At 33.5% G+C, this 19,342-nt stretch overlaps 1 protein-coding gene across 1 annotated transcript in view; it reads right to left on the bottom strand.

Annotated features, from left to right (window-relative positions):
- The window catches only part of cubn (cubilin (intrinsic factor-cobalamin receptor)), a 116,017-nt gene extending 97,803 nt beyond the window's left edge, over positions 1 to 18,214 (bottom strand). Inside the window, exons 1-10 of the mRNA XM_021470374.3 lie at positions 17,967 to 18,214; positions 15,624 to 15,753; positions 12,166 to 12,294; positions 11,978 to 12,079; positions 9,824 to 9,927; positions 9,615 to 9,741; positions 8,143 to 8,311; positions 5,753 to 5,884; positions 2,925 to 3,020; positions 169 to 293 (exon numbers count right to left, since the gene is read on the bottom strand). Of these exons, the coding sequence (XP_021326049.2) occupies positions 169 to 293; positions 2,925 to 3,020; positions 5,753 to 5,884; positions 8,143 to 8,311; positions 9,615 to 9,741; positions 9,824 to 9,927; positions 11,978 to 12,079; positions 12,166 to 12,294; positions 15,624 to 15,753; positions 17,967 to 18,085 (1,233 nt within the window). The 5' untranslated portion in view covers positions 18,086 to 18,214. The remainder of the gene's footprint in view (positions 1 to 168; positions 294 to 2,924; positions 3,021 to 5,752; positions 5,885 to 8,142; positions 8,312 to 9,614; positions 9,742 to 9,823; positions 9,928 to 11,977; positions 12,080 to 12,165; positions 12,295 to 15,623; positions 15,754 to 17,966) is intronic.
- Between the last annotated feature and the right edge of the window lie 1,128 nt (positions 18,215 to 19,342).

Below are 19,342 nucleotides of genomic sequence, written 5' to 3' on the forward strand. Positions count from 1 at the left end.
TCATATGACCTACATTACCACTAAAACTGTTTTGTTTTGCTTGCAACCATTGCAGCTAAAAATGTACACTTAAAAACTTGAAAATCTGAGAGATTGTGAGGAAATCAAATGTAAAGATATGTGGAATGCTGTATTTTGATGGAAACAGAATTATGGGAAGTTACTAACCTCACATTGACCATTGACGCAAGGGTTACTAGTGCCACAAATGTCACTGATCTGAGTACAGCCTGTGGGTCCGTAGCCGTTACCAACATAACCAGGAGGACAGGTGCATAATGGGATAGTGCTTCCTGGAAACAGAGGCAAATAAATGATGATGTTATTTAATGTATAACTGAAGTTATCCGGTTACCGCCACAGTCCAAAGACATTTGCTATATGTGAATAGATGAATCAAAACTAGACATAGTGTACGAGTGTGTGTGTGTGTGTGTGTGTGAATGTAGGAGTGTATGGGTGTTTCCCAGTACTGGGTTGCGACTGGAAGAGCATCCGCTGCGTAAAACATATGCCAGAATAGTTGGTGGTTCATTCCACTGTGGCGACCTCTGATAAATCAGAGACCAAGCCAAGGGAGAATGAATAAAATAGTAAGTGTGACTTTTAAAACGAATAACTATAATTAAATATGATTGTAATAAACTTTTCTGAGCTAATTATGGCAAAGATGAGATAACAAAAGCACTTGCTGATAATACTTTTAATGACTTATAATCAAATAAACTGCAAAAAGACAGAATAAAATAAGAAAATAATTATAAAATGCATATTAATAATATTCTATATATGTAAACATATAATAATATAAGCATTTTTTAAACATAAAAACTAGGGAACCAAGCCAAAAATATATAATTTAAAATAATATAATCAAAATATAGGGTGGCGCAGTGGGTAGCACTGTCACCTCACAGCAAGAAGGTCGCTGGTTCCAATGTCAGTTGGCATCCGCTGCATAAAGCATGCTGGATAAGTTGGCGGTTCATTCCGCTGTGGCAACCCCATATTAATAAATTGACTAAGCTGAAAAGAAAATGAATGAATGAATAATCAGACTATATTTTAATGCGAGGCAAAACGGTGGCTCAGTGGTTAGCACAATTGCCTCACAGCAAGAAGGTCGCTGGTTCCAATGTAAGTTAGCATCCGCTGCATAAAACATATGCTGGATAAGTTGGCGGTTTATTCCGCTGTGGCGACCCCAGACTAATAAAGTGACTAAGCTGAAAAGAAAATGAATGAAGGAATAATCAGAATATATTTTAATGGGATGCAAAACGGTGGCTCAGTGGTGAGCAGAATTGCCTCACAGCAAGAAGGTCGCTAGTTTGAGCCCCGGCTGGATCAGTTGGTATTACACCTGCACTGTGGAGAGCATAACGTCTGGCTGTATCACCACCTGCTATGGAAACAGCACTAGCAGTAATCGCAAAGGCCTACATAGGATTGTGCGAACTGCTGGACGCAAAGTAGGAGGTGAGTTTCCCTCCCTCCAGGACATCTACACCAGGCCAAGATAATCATCAGCGACTCCAGCCACCCAAGCCATAGACATTTCTCTCTGTTACCCTCAGGCAGACGGTTCCACAGCATCCGGTCACGCACCAGCTGACTGAAGGAAAGTTTCTTACCTCAAACTATCAGACTGATGAACACTTAACACACCCCACACAAACTCTTCCATACCCCTCACTGCACACTATCAATATGTAGCATGCGCTGCACTTTAACCAATTCATACTTAAAACAATACTGCCTACAACTATGTGCGCACCTATTCATTGTACATATCGCTGTCAACACTGCCAATTTTTCATTGTCCTGTTTTTTTGGGAGTATGCTGTTATATGTTGTTGTATTTTGCACTGTCTAGAGCCAGCACCAAAGCTTTTCACTCATCACAGCACATGTGCTGATGATGATGTGACAATAAAAGTGATTTCATTTGATTTGTGTGGAGTTTGCATGTTCTCCCTGTGTTGGCGTGGGTTTCCTCCGGGTGCTCCGGTTTCCCCACAGTCCAAAGTCATGTGCTATAGGTGAATTGGATAAGCTAAATTGTCTGTAGTGTATGTGTATGAATGTGAGTGTATGGGTGTTTCCCAGTGCTGGGTTGCAGCTGGAAGGACATCCACTGTGTAAAGCATATGCTGGATAAGTTGGTGGTTCATTCCGCTGGGGCGACTCCTGATTAATAAAGGGACTAAGCCAAAAGAAAATGAATGAATGAATGAATGAATGAATAATATAATGCAGCACATAAAACTTGTAACTGCTCAAACAATAGAAAAAAAAGAAGTGAACTTAAACTAAAATCCAGTTTTTGCGTAATATTTCTGAATTTGATAGTTTAAAAAAATATCTATATATTGGTTTTGTATTTATTTGTAATGATTCAATGGAAGTTTTTTTTCACACATAAACACATAAAAAAATAAAACCAAAAATAAATAAAATAAAAAGGTAATTGAGACTTTTTCACACAAGTGCAGTACACACAATAACTGTTTTGTTGTACACAATAACTATTTTTGATGCCGCAATTCAGATTTTCCCTGCAATATTATTATTATAATAATTATTACAATTACAATAGTGTTTATATATATATATATATATATATATATATATATATATATATATATATATATATTATATAGTGTTATATATTATATATGAATGTTATATTAATTAATATAACATTAATTAATATAACAAATTATATATTTAAATCAAAAGACAAACGCCAAGACTAAAACAAACCTGTAAAAATAGACACAGATAGCAATTATGTCTTTTATGACAGGAGCTTTCATTACAACACAATTTAACGCGCTTTTATTGACACTGTCATAACATGTGCTACTGGTGATCATGCGCTGCCATAAAGACTAACTACAGTAAAGTTATGATGTGTGTACCTGGAGTTGAAGTGCAGGTAGCCAGTGGAAAACATCCTCCATTGTTGGTGGAGCAGATGTCAGCTTGAGTGCAAGTCTTCCCGTCTCCCTCATAGCCTGAGGACACACACATGCGGTCAAGCAAGCTCATCTTACATTTAATGGCTATTTTAGCTCTATCGGTTCAGTGTGTCTGGTCTTCCTCTGCAATCTAGCAGTCAATTGAGACTTGTAAGGCTGAATGTATTAGCAGGACGAGCAGACAGCACTGTACTCAATGAACCCAGCAAATGCATCCTTCAAGCCTGAGTTTATATGGCCGTCACTCCCTGAGGGATTAAAATGAAACTACAAGCATATGTCTCTCATTGAAATATATTACAGAGAGACAAATAACCAAATAAATACCAAGGTTTCATTCTCTCATGCATCTCTGGAGGGAAATTATAATATAAAAAGTAAAAAATTAGGACAAGACTTGATTGCGAAGGTTGAGATATTAAATCCACAGTTCACCCATAATGACTTATTTTGATGTAACTGGCATATAATGCTTCCAGAAGCTTCTAGAAAGCAATTGAGCTGCCTTTCTGGGGCTTCTTTAAACTTAACAGATCTAAAGTAATACTATTATTGAGCAAGATCACCTGAAATTTATAATGAATCAACTTTAGCATTGATACAAATGATAAATGGCTATATTAGAATGCTTTCTGAAGGATCCCCTACTGAAAAAACAGCTTAAACCAGCCTAGGCTGGTTGGCTGGTTTTAGCTGGTCGACCAGGCTGGTTTTAGAGGGGTTTTGGCCATTTCCAGGCTGGGAGATGACCAGCTAAAACAGTTTTGTCCAGCTTAAACCAGGCTGGCCAAGCTGGTTTTAGCTGGATTTAGCTGGTCATTTTCCAGGCTGGAAATGGCTGGAAGCCAGTCTTGAAATGGCCAAAACCTCTCTAAAACCAGCCTGGTTGACCAGCTAAAACCAACCAACCAGCCTAGGCTGGTTTAAGCTGGATTTTTCAGCAGGGTCACGTGACATTGAAGACTCAAATAATGATGCTTAAATACAGCTTTATGATCAAACATTTAAAAAAGCATTTAAAATTAGCAGCTTTTAGCATTGACAGCACATTCTAACACACTGCTAACATGCTCAGCATGTTACTAGCTATTTATAGCATTATACTTGATTGGTATTATGATTAAGCACTGTCAAGTAGTTTTTACAACTGATTTTAGCATTTCTTACTTCTAGCACCTTTTAAACATTGCTTCATGTTGCTAGCATCATTCCAGGATGTTTACATAGTTGCTAACATATTTTACATCATTAAGTTAATGTGATTTAGCGCATTCCTAGAAAGTTCTAGCATATTACTAGCATGTTTTACCACATTGCTAGCTTTTAGCCTCTTTGTAGCATCCTTAAACATGTTGCTAGCATATTTATAACAGGCATGCAGTACCTACATTAAACAAAAGTTAAAATATTATGCCATAATACATGGTTTGGCTACTACAAATTTACTAAAAATAAAGGTTAGGGTTAGTCTGTTGCTAGCACATTTTTCATTGTTGCTAACATGTTTTGGTATAGTATTAGAATGTTTTACCCCATTGCTAGCCTTCTAACACCTTTGTAGCATCCTTAAACATTTTGCTAGCATATTTATAACGTGCTTGCAGTACCTACAGTAAACAAATGCTAATCATTATGCCATCATGCATGGTTAAGCTACTACACATTTATGAAAAATAAAGGTTAGGGTTAGCCTTTTTTTAACATTTTTCATAGTTGTTAACATGTTTTGGGATATTGTCAGCATGTTTTATCACATTGATAACTTCTAGCACCTTTGTAGCATTATCAAACATGTTGCTAGCATATTTCTAGCATGTTTACAGTACCTACAGTGCACACATGTCAACCACATGCCAGAATACATGGTTAAGCTACTACACTTTTACTATAGGTAGGGGTTAACTGGTTGCTAGCACATTTTTTCAAGTTGTTAACGTTTTCGCATAGCATGTTTTACACATTATTAGCTTCTAACACCTTTGTAGCACCCTAAACATGTTGCTAGCATATTTATAGCATGGTTACAGTACCCACAGTGTACAAATGTTATTCATAATTTCAGAATGCATGTTTAGGCTACAACACTTTAACTAAAATAAAGCTGAGGATTAGTCTGTTGCTAGCACATTTTTCATAGTTGGTAACATGTTTTAGCATATTATTAGCATGTTTTACCACATTGCTAACTTCTAACACCCTTTTAACATCCTTCAACATGTTGCTTGCTTATTTCTAGCATGTTTTCAGTACCTACAGTGTACAAATGTTAATCATTACAGCAGAATACATGGCTAAGCTAATAAACTTACTATAATATTTAGCCTGTTGCTAGCACATTTTTCGTAATTGCTAGCATGTTTTGGGATATTATTAGCATGTTTTACCACATTGCTAGCTTCAAACACATTTGTAGCATATTTAAACATGTTGCTAACTTATTTCTAGCTTGGTTATAGTAACTGCAGTACACATGTTAATCATTATGCCATAATACATAGTTAGGTTAGTACATTTTTACTATAATAAAGGTAAGGGTTAGCATCTTTGTAGCCTCCTTAAACATGTTGCTAGCATATTTATAGCCTGCTTACAGTACCTACAGTGTACACATGTTAATCATTATGACAGAATACATGGTTAGGCTAGTGCACTTTTACTATACTAGAGTTTAGCTCTTGCTAGCACATTTTTAGTGTGTTTAGCACACTCCTAGCAGCTAAGGGTTAGAATTATTTTAAAGTGCATGAGAATCAGGATGTGAGCTTCACCTGGAGGACACTGTCCGCAGTGGAAGGAGCCCATAGTGTTGAGACAAGGCACAAAAGGGGAAGTAGAACAGCCTCCATTGTTTGTGGCACATTCATCGACATCCTGGCAGCTGTAACCGTTACCCTGCCATCCTGGAGGAATCGCAAAAATGACATTGGGTCACACTTTATTTTAAAGTACAGTTCTCACAATTAAAATAAAAATGAAAGGTGCAACAGACTTTTTTATGTGGAAATTAAGTATATTTTATCTGTCTTAGCTCATGTATGACAACATCTTTACCAGTATAAATGAACATGCTAAATTCATGTTGCAATAAAAGGTGCAACAGGAGATCTTGAAAAATGCTAACATGAGCATGATAGCTCTAAAAGCCAATGTCCCACTATAAAAAATGCAAATTGACATGTAATATAGTACATTTAGTATGGCTGCTCGATTTTGGGAAAAATCATAATCACGATTATTTTGGTCATAATTGTAATCACGATTATTTAAAACGATTACTGTTGAAGTCAAAATTATTAGCGCTCCTGGGAATATGTTTTTTTTTAAATAAATATTTCCCAAATGATGTTCAACAGAGCAAGGAATTTTAACAGTATTTCCTATAATTTTTTTTCTTCTAGGCTTATTTGTTTTATTTTAGCTAGAATAAAAGCAGGTAAACTACTGTTATACAATGAATTGCTTAATTACCCTTATTAAGCCTCTGAATTGCACTTTAATCTGAATGCTTGTATTTAGAAAAACATCTAGAAAAATATTATGTACCGTCATCATAGCAAAGATAAAAGAAATCAGTAATCAGAAATGATATATCAAAACGATTATGTTCAAAAATAAGTTTAAAAAACTTTTTTCCATTAAACAGAAATTGGGCAGGAAAAGGGTTGCTAATATTTAGGAGGGCTAATAATTCTGACTTCAATGTATACATACAGTTATTTTCCTCCCTGCAAAGGAAAGAGAAATAAATACAATAGAATAACAATATGAAACTGTGCTTTAAGCATCTTCACTGTAAGATAAACACTTTAGCTAAAAAAATCCTTCAGTCAAGAGCAGAGAGGGATTTTCTTGTTTTGTTTGATTAATGATAAAAACAACATCGCGCGCTGTCTCTTTAACGGTTTCTTTCACGTCTTTTGATCCTCAACTCATTTGTTTATTACACAAATTAGGGTTATTATGAATAATCACTAAACACTGCGTTTTGACACCTATTTTACCATTAAAGCGCTCAAATTAAGATGACTTTAGATGTCTGCGCCTCGTCCGCTTCGCGAGGTGCGCATGCGGCACCACACGAGTATAGTTCCAGCTTCAGTGTGCGAATGAGGCCGAATGCTGACCGGCCACATGGTTCTGGCTGTGTGCGCGTGCCGCACACACATAAGCACGCGGTCTTTCGCGCTTTTAGGAGCAACAGATGTGTACAGCTGAAAAGGGGGCGCTATATAATGCAATAATCAATTATCTCGATTAATGCTTTTTCATAATCGTTTGAAGCCATTTTTTCGATTTTCGATTAATTGCACAGCCCTAACATTTAGTAATAACAATTCCACACATAAAAAATAAGGTAGTTTGCTGATGTTTGCCTGCAATGTCTGAACTACGTCTGTGATTCTGTGTGAACATTTTCAACAATTACATATTTTAACAGGCATGTAGGACCGCCTATAGTAATATTCAAACCGAAGGTTTTTACTGGACAAGTTTTTTCTAGCTCCCACATCTACCACAGAATATTAAAATACATTTAAATACGTTTAATAAAATGATAGCTATCAGGATGTGCAGAGACTTTCAACCAGCATTTTGAACGAGGGCCTTTCCCCCCCTGATCTCACACTGCCCTACGTCAAGGACAGTCTGAGAGGAAACTTTTTTTTCACCTCCCTCTTCCCAAAAGTATCTTATTTCCTCTTTCTAAAAGCTACCTCTCGTCTGACCTGTCTTCCATCTGAAATGTGTGATGTTTTGGTCAGGGGGGTCCAATTTCACTACATGTAAAAGTGTATGTGACAAATATAGTCTTCATCATCAACATTATCATAACAAATTAATCATCATCAAAACATAGAATAACCTATTGCACCTTTAACTACTACATTTGCCTCAATATTTGCAGCTTATTAATAGTTATAAAGGTAGAAGTCGGGTTTATGTAGTGGGTACTATTCGATTTCTATAAGTAGAAATAAACTAATACTAAGCTCATATCTTAAAAATAGCCACTGCTCAATAGTAACAACTGGTCCTTAAACTAAAGCATTAGCACATATTCTTGCTACATGCCTTCAATTATAAATGTGCCCATGAACTAGTGACAAGATGACAATAATGTAATCTGGCATGTCTCAGCTGGATTGAGAGATCTGACCTGAAGGACAGGCCCCGCAGTAAAAGGAACCCAGCGTGTTGAAACACTCCACGGGAGGGTTTGTGGAGCAGGGTTTGGTGGGAAGACTGCACTCATCAATATCGGCGGTGCACGCAGCCACTCCGGGTGGAGACGTCCAGCCAGCATCACAGATACACTTATACTTGGGCTGAAATCAGGAATTAAAAAGGCACACTTTTTGTGTTGTTTTGCAAAGAATAAAAAAAAAAAAACATTTGACATTTCCAATGGAGAAATGAATGGTCATGCTTGAGCTAAATATTAAGAGTGCTTTAAGAATATTCTGTAAGACTAGACTATGCAAGAAATAACTAATGACAGGCCACTGAATTATTATATAATGTTGCATTATTTAGTAATAATTCACAGGAAAATACACTTTGCTGGTTTTAGCTGTTTTATGCTGGTTTAAACTGGATCTTTGCTGGTTTAAGATGGTTCTTTGCTGGTCATGTGCTGGTTTAAGCAGTATTTTGCTGGTTTAAACTGCCTCTTTGCTGGTTTAATCTGGTTCTTTGCTGGTCATGTGCTGGTTTAAGCAGTTCTTTGCTGGTTTAAACTGGTTCTTTGCTGGTTTAAGCTGGTTCTTTGCTGGTTTAAGCAGATTTTTGCTGGTTTAAACTGCTTCTTTGCTGCTTTAAGCTTGTTCTTTACTGGTTTAAGCTGGTTCTTTGCTGGCCATGTGCTGGCTTATGCAGTTCTTTGCTGGTTTAAACTGGTTCTTTGCTGGTCTAAGCTGGTTCTTTGCTGGTTTAAGCAGATGTTTGCTGGTTTAAACTGCTTCTTTGCTGGTTTAAGATTGTTCTTTACTGGTTTAAGCTGGTTCTTTGCTGGTCATGTGCTGGTTTAAGCTTTTTTTGCTGGTTTAAGCTTGTTCTTTGCTGGTTTAATCTGGTTCTTTGCTAGTCTTGTGCTGGTTTGAGCAGTTTTTGCCTGTTTAAACTGCTTCTTTGCTGGTTACCTGTTGGTTTATGATTTTTTTTTTTGTTGCTAGATTAAACTGGTTCTTTGCTGTTTGCATGCTGGTTTAAGCTGGTTCTATGCTGGATTAAGCAGATCAATAGCAGGGCAAGAGCAGGGCAAGATGATAGCAGGGCATGTAAATAAGCAACATAACTGTCTGTTAATGAGGAATTAGTATATCCCAAAGCTTGCATGCTCTTCTGTTACAAACTCAAAAGTATGTACTTTTCTTCTAAAAAAAAAAAAAAGTACATACTTCTGGAATGTAGTACAAGTATGCGCATTAAGACACAACAACTGAAGTCACTGGGCGTAGTGATATGGAACTGTAATGTGGTCAAAACCTGCCTGGAACAACTTCTACTGTGTGTTTATCTACATTAGAATTTTCACCAGCCAATTAGAATCAAGCACTCAACAACCCTGTAGTATAAATGGTTGATAGATTGAGAAGGGAGGGAGAGTGAAATGTGAATTAATAAAATCACCTCATTGGGATTGACTCTGTCAGAATCAATGCAGAGGCCGTGAACACACAGATCTTGACTTCCACCAGCACAGTCATCATAGCGAGATGTACAGTGTGGACCGTACCATTCTGGAGTACAGGTACACCTGACAAACACCAGTAAAGTATACATTTAAAGGCTTATATGTCACTAAAACTCAGATCAGAAGAAAAATAATGCAGGATTACGTGTAGGATCCAGGAGTGTTGTTACATGTGGCTCCATTCTGACATCCGAGTGGAGTTCCTGCCAACACCTGACACTCATTCACATCCACAGCACATGTAGGACCCTTCAGAAAGACCAAGAAATTTAGTTCAGGTCAAAATGTATGAACTGAAGCACATAGTACAGAGAAAACAGCAGCAGGACAAACTTTTTTGATCAAGTGAAAACTGGGGTCTCAAGGCACTGCAGGTGAACAGAGTTAAAAAATACTAATAGTTTATCATCATTTCCCAGTTGTTTGACCACATTAAGAATTGCAAACATTTTGTTTTGTATTTATTTTTGTTAACTGTATGTTTTGAATGCACAAATTAGGTATTGTTAAAGATTTTTTCTGCACAAAAATCTAAACATTGAATGAAGTCAAAATTGTTTTTGTTTTTTTGACACATTTGATGCAACATTTTTAAAGAGAGAATTTTGGGAATCTCTTTTATCACTATAATATAATTACTTTATTACAAATGATCATAAATCAGAAAATATTGAAAACAGCTGGGATAAAAAAATAAAATATATATATATATATATATATATATATATATATATATATATATATATATATATATATATATATATATATATATATATATATATATCTACATACACAAATGTATAAAGTGAGATAAAAAAAACACATTGAAAAAACAGATTCAAGGAATTAATTGAAATCCTCAGACATAAATGTATAAAGAGGGATGAAGTAAACACTTAACAATGTATATTGGATGTTTTCATTTTAAAATAAAAATGTTTGGAGAAAACAGATAAGGAAAATAATCATAACTAAAATATACAGAAACAAATGTGTGAAGTGCAATAAAATAAACTCTTAAAAGTATATATTGGATGTTTTCTTTTAAAAATATTCACAAAAAAACATTATTTAATACTCTCAAAAATTCTATTCAATTCAGCTTTATTTGTATAGCGCTTTTAAAATGTAGATTGTGTCAAAGCAGCTTCACATAAATGGTCATAGTACTGGATCAGGGTAGTTCAGTTTTTAGTGTTTAAGTTCAGTTCAGTTTAGCTCAGTTCAGTGTGGTTTAAAATCATTACTGAGAGTTTAAATACTGAAAAGCAAATTCATCGATGGTTAGCTCTACCGATCCCAAACCATGCAAGTTAGTGGCAACAGCGGAGAGGGAAAAAAAACTTGACCGAGGCGAGTGAAGAAAAAAAAACCTTGAGAGAAACCAGACTCAGTTGGGCACGACCATTTTAATTTCTCCGCTGGCCAAAGGTCTTGTGCAGAGCTGCAGTCATTTTGAGATGAAAGATTTAAGACTTATGCATTGTAATTAAACTCTACAGACATAAATGCATGGAGCGAGATAAAAGAAACTCTTAAAAGTGTATATTGCATGATTTTTTTTAATTGTCAAAAAATATTTTTTGAACTGTAATTTTGTAATAATTGAGAAAACAGAAAAAAGTAGTATGCAATGTAAATGAAATCTACAGACAAAAATGAATAAAGTGACAAAGAAAATGTGTAGTTTGGATGTTTTCTCCTTAAAAAAAATTCAAAAAACTATTTTTTGTACTTTCAAAAATGTTTTGAGAAAACAGATTAAAGAATTGTGCATTGTAATTGAAATATACAGACACAAATGTATAAAGAGAGATAAAATAAACATTTAAAACTGTATATTAGATGTTTTCTTAAAAAAAATCAAATATATTTTTTTTTTCTCAAAAAAAAAAAAAAACAGATTAAATAATTGAAACATACAGACACAAATGTATAGATAAAAAAATAGCGAGATAAAAGAAAGACTTAAAATTGTATATTGGATGTTTTCTTTTTTTTTAAATCTCAAAAACATGATTTTTTTAACTCTCAAAATATAATTTTGAGAAAACAGATTAAAGAAATTTGCACTGTAATTGAAGTCTAGACACAAAATCATAAAGTGAGACAAAAGAATATATATTTTCCTATATTTTGTTTACATTAGACTGAAAGAAGATAAAAAAGCTAAAAAGGTAAATAAAAAAAGAGTTTTTCTTCAAATTTAAGCACAAAATAAAGAGGAAAGAGTGTTGCAGCAGGTCAGATTCACACATGAAGACATCAAAACACACAGACGTCTGTTTCCATGACTGACCTGCCAGTTGTCAGGACAGAGGCAATGAAAAGCATCCAGCAGGTTCAAGCAGGTTCCTGTGTTCTGGCATGGGTTACTGCTGCACGTCTTTCGCTGGACAGTCTGTGGAGAGCAAGCAGAAGATCATAAAAGGTCAATTGAGTCATAAAGGTGTTCATATGATCATTTGAGTGAGATTACGGTGATACCTGTTCAATGCTCTGGACTTTTGACTCCAGTGTGGTGACTCTGGTGTCAAGCAGATGAAGCTGGTTTTTGATATCCTCAGACGGGCCGCTGTTTTTGATGGTGTCGATGTCCTCTTTGTTCTTTTTGATCTGGAACACAGTTTAAAATGATTGAGCTTTATGCAAATTGGTTTGATAACATGTACTTTATAAAGAGCTTGGTCTGTACTGGTGCATGAATGAAGTGTAATAACAAAAAAAGTATAATAAAAAAACGTGCTGGTTTTAAATAAAATATTGAAAAAAATAAATAAAATATTTGAAATAAAATAAATTGAAATAATTTTCTATTGAAATTGAAAATTTAATGCAATAAAAAATACACAATTAAATAAATTTAAAAAAACTGAAGAAAAATTTAACAATAAAAGAAGACACAAGGAAAAGTAGGGATGCCCCATGTATAGCGACAGCCATATCGTTATCGACCAATAAATGCTATTTTTAATGTTATCATTATCGGTCCTATAACAAAATTATGCTGATATCTTTAAGGCGATATTAGGTAATTGTACAGAACTTCCTGCCTCGTACATGCGTCGGTCGAACCAGTAGAGACTTGTCCAGTGCACTATAACAAAGCTTTCCTCACATTGCTTTTTCCTTCAAAAAATATTTCAAGAGTTCCCACTTAGATATGCTTGGCATTTATAGCAGGTTTGGCATGCTGTCCCGGGAGAGAACCCTGAGCTCGGAGATATTTGAGCCCAGGGCTCCCGCCCGGTCTAGAAGCATATCAGGAGAACCGAGATCAGGTAGGTCTCGATCGCTCCCCCTTTAGAAGGGGAGAAAAAGGAGGAGATGGGGTGGAAGAGGGGATTCTTCCAAAAAGAAGATAGGGCAAAAAGGAGAAAGTGATCCATTTATATTAAGCTAGGATCATTCTGATTGGATTATTACTGATTATGGATGAGTGGCCAGCGATGCACAATCATATCACGTGCTCCTCTCGAAATTAGTTTATGAAACTTTACAAAGTTTCTGAAAAAAACAACACATTCTTTAAGATTTAAAAGGGTTTTGAAATATAAGGATTCATTAATAATGTGATAAAAAAAATTGTCTTAACAGATAAAGAAACATCAGAAAAGAAAAAAAATGCAGCAAATAATAGGCTACATGCACACGGACTTTTCATTTTCAGCCAGGCAGCCCAAGAGCTTCCGGTGAGCTGTCTTTCCATTACAAAATTGTAACGTTTAAGATCTGATTTCTTTAAAAATCAGCGATCTTCACTGCCTGTTAGATATACGTAAGCCCACCCGGAATCTGCGCACACAGATTTTCCACAGATTTCCATAGATTTTTAGCCCATTATTAATTCTGTTTATTTACTTGTGTAAATGTGTGTAAATTTATATATATTCAGTTTTTTTTATTAATTTCAGTAAAATTATTGACTAACATGAAAATGTTCATCTGATTTATGTACAATGCAGTTTGTACAGTATTATTTTCTGTCTTTTACTAAATATATTATATGGCAAACCTGCTTTATTTACCAATTTTATTGATTCTAATTGGATTTGCATTTTAAACATTAAATAAAAGTTAAAAAGATATAGGGCCCTATCATACACCCAGCGCAATGTGGCGCAAGACGTGGCGAAATAGTCTTTTGCAAGTTTCAGCTTGTTGCAAGAGTCGTTTTGAGGCGTTGCGCTATGCTGTTTAAATAGCAAATGCATTAGCGCTCATATGTGCGCCCATAGGCGTTCTGGTCTAAAAAGGAAGGCGTTCTGAGGCGCACGGCTGGCGCGTTGCTATTTTGAGAAACTAAAATATATTTTTCATTAGACCAAAACTAACCCGGTCTAAACTCCAGCGCAGAGTTGCGCCTCACTTACGCACTGCTTAATACGCACAACAGAGCAATAGGCAAATATCTTTATATACGCAAAAATTTTAATATTAAGGATATATTTAGGATATAATAAGAATAGATATAGGATAGAAATATAAAGGATTCAATATTACAAAACATTTTATTTTCTAGCCTACATAAATATGAAAAATCACTGCTTTTATGTCTTCTTCATCTCGGGAGGCTTTTTCAGTTCATTCATAACAATTTGCTTTTGTATAATGTTATTATTATTAGCAGTATTATTTATTATCTCCATATTTATATTTGTTTTATTAAAAACAAGCTTAGATTTGCCCACCTGTCAGGTTTTAGACCATATGGGGCACAGCATGTGTTTTAGGATAAAATTCAGGTTTTTGAGCACATTTTGTTATTATTGTTCATTTATTCGTTTGCTGGAAATTAGAACTGAATATAGAAATAGTTTTGAAACAAATATTTGCGCTTAACAAACAAAATAATTTATTTATAGACTAATTGATGTCTGTGCTTAAAGTATTCCCTATCCAAGAGCGAAAGTGAAAGTAGATCCATTATCTAACATTCTCACGCAGTAGATGCTCTGTTTAACAGTTTTCTGTTAAAAAATAAAAAACTGTGAACTGTTTGCTTGTGAAATGCTCAGTTTTTCCACTTAGACTTACTTTACGTCCTGTAAATAGCGAATGCGCTCTTGGCGCGACACAGCTGGCTCTTAAAGAAAATGGGAGATGAGACTCTGATTGGTTTATTCTCAAAACACACCTACAACTCATTAAGAAAATAAACTCAACCCTTTTAGCATGCGCCACGGCGCAAAACAAAGGCCCTGGAAGCGTTTGCGCCCTGCGTTTTGGACCGTCAAAATAGAGCCCATTATGATTTATTTCATATATTAAAGTTTTAGTTATGATACTCCCAAAATAATTCCACAGAAATCCACAGACTTTTTCCAAAACTCTCAGCAGAAATAGCAAAAAACGTCTGCAGATTCCGTCCGGCCCTAGATATACGATATGAAGTGGGTCTCAGATCAGACAAAAAGCACTGCATTAAAGTGCATTTCTTAAAGACCATCATGTCTTTAAAATATGACTATTTTATTTATTTGTTTTTATACTTTATATATGAGTTTATTTTACCCCAGTATTTTTAATGGAGTTTCTGGATAGCCTGTTGTTACTGACGGCACTAGTGTTTACAACAGTCTATCATCTCGTTTTCCTCTTGAATAACTAAATGAATGCTTAAGTCTATTAATCTGAGTGTATTGTAATTACATCACAATACAATACAATTACAATACAATATCGTTGCAGTAAAAAACAACCTTGTGAAATTGAAAATAGTCACATTAAGCTTTCACCGGAAGTTTATTGTTGACTAAAACTCTAGCTGTGCATAGAGCCCATAGAATCTTAAAAAAAGTAATACACAAAAATAATCTAAAACCAAATAAATACAAAACAAGCAGTTAAACAAAAGTTGAATATGTTCGACCAACAGAAATACTTGCATAAACATCTCTCAGTTCGTTATTTCCAATAAGATTAATATTTCTACTAGAACTGACCTGGTTTATCTGCAGGATGAGGTCTTCTGCGCCCACTTTCAGACTTCCTGTTCCTGAGGTAGTGAAGCGAATGTCTTTGTTGTAACCAGCAGAGAAAGTGAGGTGACCGTTTTCAGAAATCATACGAGGCCTGCAAATCAATCATCAGCACGTCCTCGTTTAATTTATAACCCATTGTACAATTATTGCTTAAAACAACCGTTACTGCTCAATAACATCAGCCATGTCAGGTTAAAAAAGAGCATAAAACAAGGGAAGAAGAGAGCTGTGTTATGGAAAAATAACTTGGTTGACGTCCCGAACAAAACAAAGCATAATTATTCTATAATTAAGGTAAGACAGTAAGTTTTACTGAAAGCATTACTAACCTTGGCTCCCCAGTTGAGTGATTACGGTAAAATTTGCAAACCTTTTTTGCTTTACAAGATTTCTACAATGCTGTTTAAATATGCAAATGAGGCATTATTATTATCAAACATGATGATCTGCATTTATTTCTAGCACAAAAAAGGTCTAAATTTATTTTGTTTTGTTTTATGTATAAGAGAAGCTTTTAAGAATCTCTTTTCAATTCAGAAAGTATACAGTAAACAGCCATATATACAGTTGAAGTCCGAATTATTAGCCTCTCTGAATTATTAGCCCAGTTAATTTTAATAACTCATTTCTAATAATTGATTTATTTTATTTTTGCCATGATGACAGTAAACAATATTTGACTAGATATTTTTCAAGACACTTCTATACAGTTTAAAGTGACATTTAAAGGCTTAATCAGGTTAATTAGGTTAACTAGGCAGATTAGGGTTAAAAAAAATAAATAAATAAATAATTATGCAAAAGTGCCACAAAAGAAACACTTAATAGTGCGTTTTAGATGTTTTCTTTCAATTAGAAAAAAAAGACACACTGGAAAGCTTAAAAAGCCCAAAAACCTATGACTGACAAGTGTGTAAAAAAAATTCTACATGGACTGTTCAATCTTAACAAAAAAAAAAAAAAAAAAAGTCACAGCAGGAAAAACACATTTGAATTGATGCTGTCAAAAGATGAATCACATCCGAATAAAAGCTTGTATTTGCATAACAAATACGTCTCTTCATATTTATTTTGGTGCATATATATATATATTAATATAAATACAAATGTTTTATTCATACACAATATTTATTCACAGTGAGTATACACACATTATGTAAATAAAAAATTTTTATTTTGGATGCGATTAATCACGAATAATCACTTAATAGCACTAATTTGAATATTTTTTTTCCTTATTTTTCTATTTTTCAAATAACTTTGTATGTTTTATTATTTTTAATGGACTGTGATTTGTAATTGTAAAGTTGTTTAAAGTGTATTTTATTTACATTTTCGTTAGGATGACTTTTAACATTCTGTCCGGGAATTACAGAAGTAAAATAGCCTTTGGCTAATTCTGGTAGACAAAATTGCTTATTAATCTTCACTGTCTCTTGATAATAAAACAAAAAAAGTAAAAATAAATACAATAAACTGAAGATTTAAACTCTAAAATGCATCTTAAATATCTACTCTAATTCATCTTAATTAATAAATCCAGAAAACTCTTGAAAAAGAGATTACAAATCTCCAGAGGTTTAAATAAACTGCAAAACCCAACAGTCAACTTTATCAAATAAAATAAGTGTAGTTACTGTAACTCAAAACTGACTGAAAGCTAATTCTGCTCATTTGAAAAGAGTTTTGAACTCAATGTTGAATGTAATGAATTCATTAAATACCTCATTACTTCAACTTAAATGGAGTAAGTTCACAGTACTTATAGAGTTTCTTAACTCAAATGGTTTGTTGCAATCAGTTTCCTCAAACGTTTTGAGTTGCCTTAACTTATTAGGTTTGACAGTTCTCAGTTGCTTTAAGTTCTCTTCATTTATTGAGTTTTAATGTGCTCAAATTGCTTTGTGAACTCAGATGGATTAAGTTCACAGTACTTATTAGGATTTGTTTTATAACGTAAATGGTTTGTTCGAAATCAGTTTCCTCAAATGGTTTGAGTTACCTTAACTTTTGGGGTTTCACAGTGCATTTAAATAAATTAAAAAAAAAGTAATAAATAAAAACTTACTGCCCATTGTAAATTCATTATTTGCCATATATTTAATAATGCTTAGAAAAATGCAATTATGAGCAAAAATACAATTGACATATAATACATAATAGAAGCATTACCGTGTGATGCTATTTTTGCAATTTTTCACTTATTCTTGTCAATTACGATATTTATTTTACAAAACAATAATAATGCAACAAGAACACAAGCTATAAAAAAAAATCAAGAATAATTGATGGATAATGACTTACTGCTCGCTACTGATTGCTCTTTTTTGCCTGCTGTGGTTTTGCCCACCACGATCACCCTGAAGTCCAGCGAAGAAGAGCAGAAAGATGAAGATCCAGGAGAAGCTCAGAGTTTGAGCCATGATCACAGAGCTCGTCCCGGGACGCTCATCAGACACTTTCCTGCAACTTCACACCAAGATCTGGCTAAAAACTCAACCGGCCACAGGTGCACTTTGGCCTGAAGACTCCACAATTTCCTAAAATCTCTCATAAAGAAACACGTAAGGAGGCATTTAACTCGGTTGCATGTAAAAAACGGGACTTTATTGGTGGAGAGTCAGGAGGCGTCACATGAGTTTTGGAGATCAGTAACCAAAGTTAAAGCTTACGGTTCATTTTCCTTAAAGAACAGCTGTGAAGAAAATCACTTTCAGCATTGAGGCTCATATAATAGGCTATTTATTGCATTGTAATGTATATATAATCTATATAATTGGAGCACAACCTCTTATCAGTCTTCATAATTTGTTTGTTATTATCTTATTAATACCAACCACCCCTTAAAAAAGTAAAACTGAAATCTGAAACAAAAATGCTTTGAATATATGCTTCTAATAAAGTAGAAGAATGCATAAAACAGAAATAGATATGCTAACAGTCTTTTTTTCAACAATGTCATTATTTTAGGAACTAAAGACTTTCTGCTTTTATTTAAGATGTTTTAAGGTCTTTTATTTTATGAAGTGGTAAAATAATAGTAATATTTATTATTTTTATTAGAATTATTATTTTATTATTTTCACTGTACTCTATTTAATTATATAATATTAATAATATGAACAATTATAATACATTATGTAATTTTAGTATTTTATTATATTATTATTATTATTTTGCCATTTCAAAATTTAAGGACTTATTTTACAAAATGCTAAAATAATATTAATAATAATAATAATTATTTATTTTATTCGAATATTTTATCATTATTATTTACTTTTATACAATACAATTTACAAAATACATTACAATACAATTATTGTTATTATTTTACTACTTATTTCATTATTTTTCATTTTAATCAATTATTATTTATTTTCTTCAATTATTATATTACTCTTATTATTATTATTATTATTATTTTAATTGTCAATTAATTTTTTTATATTATTATTTTTTATTCAATTATTATTTTACACCATTTAATTATTATTTTATTATTTTATATTATTGTTATTTCTTTTATTAAATTATTATTATTATTATTTTCATTATTATTTTACTCTATTTTATTATATTATTATTTTATTTTTATATTGTTATTATTATTATTATTATTATTACTATTATCATTATTATTATTATTATTATTATAATTATTTTACCATTTTAAAATG

This window comes from Danio rerio, chromosome 24, assembly GCF_049306965.1.
Source record: "Danio rerio strain Tuebingen ecotype United States chromosome 24, GRCz12tu, whole genome shotgun sequence".
NCBI classification, from domain to species: Eukaryota; Metazoa; Chordata; class Actinopteri; order Cypriniformes; family Danionidae; genus Danio; species Danio rerio.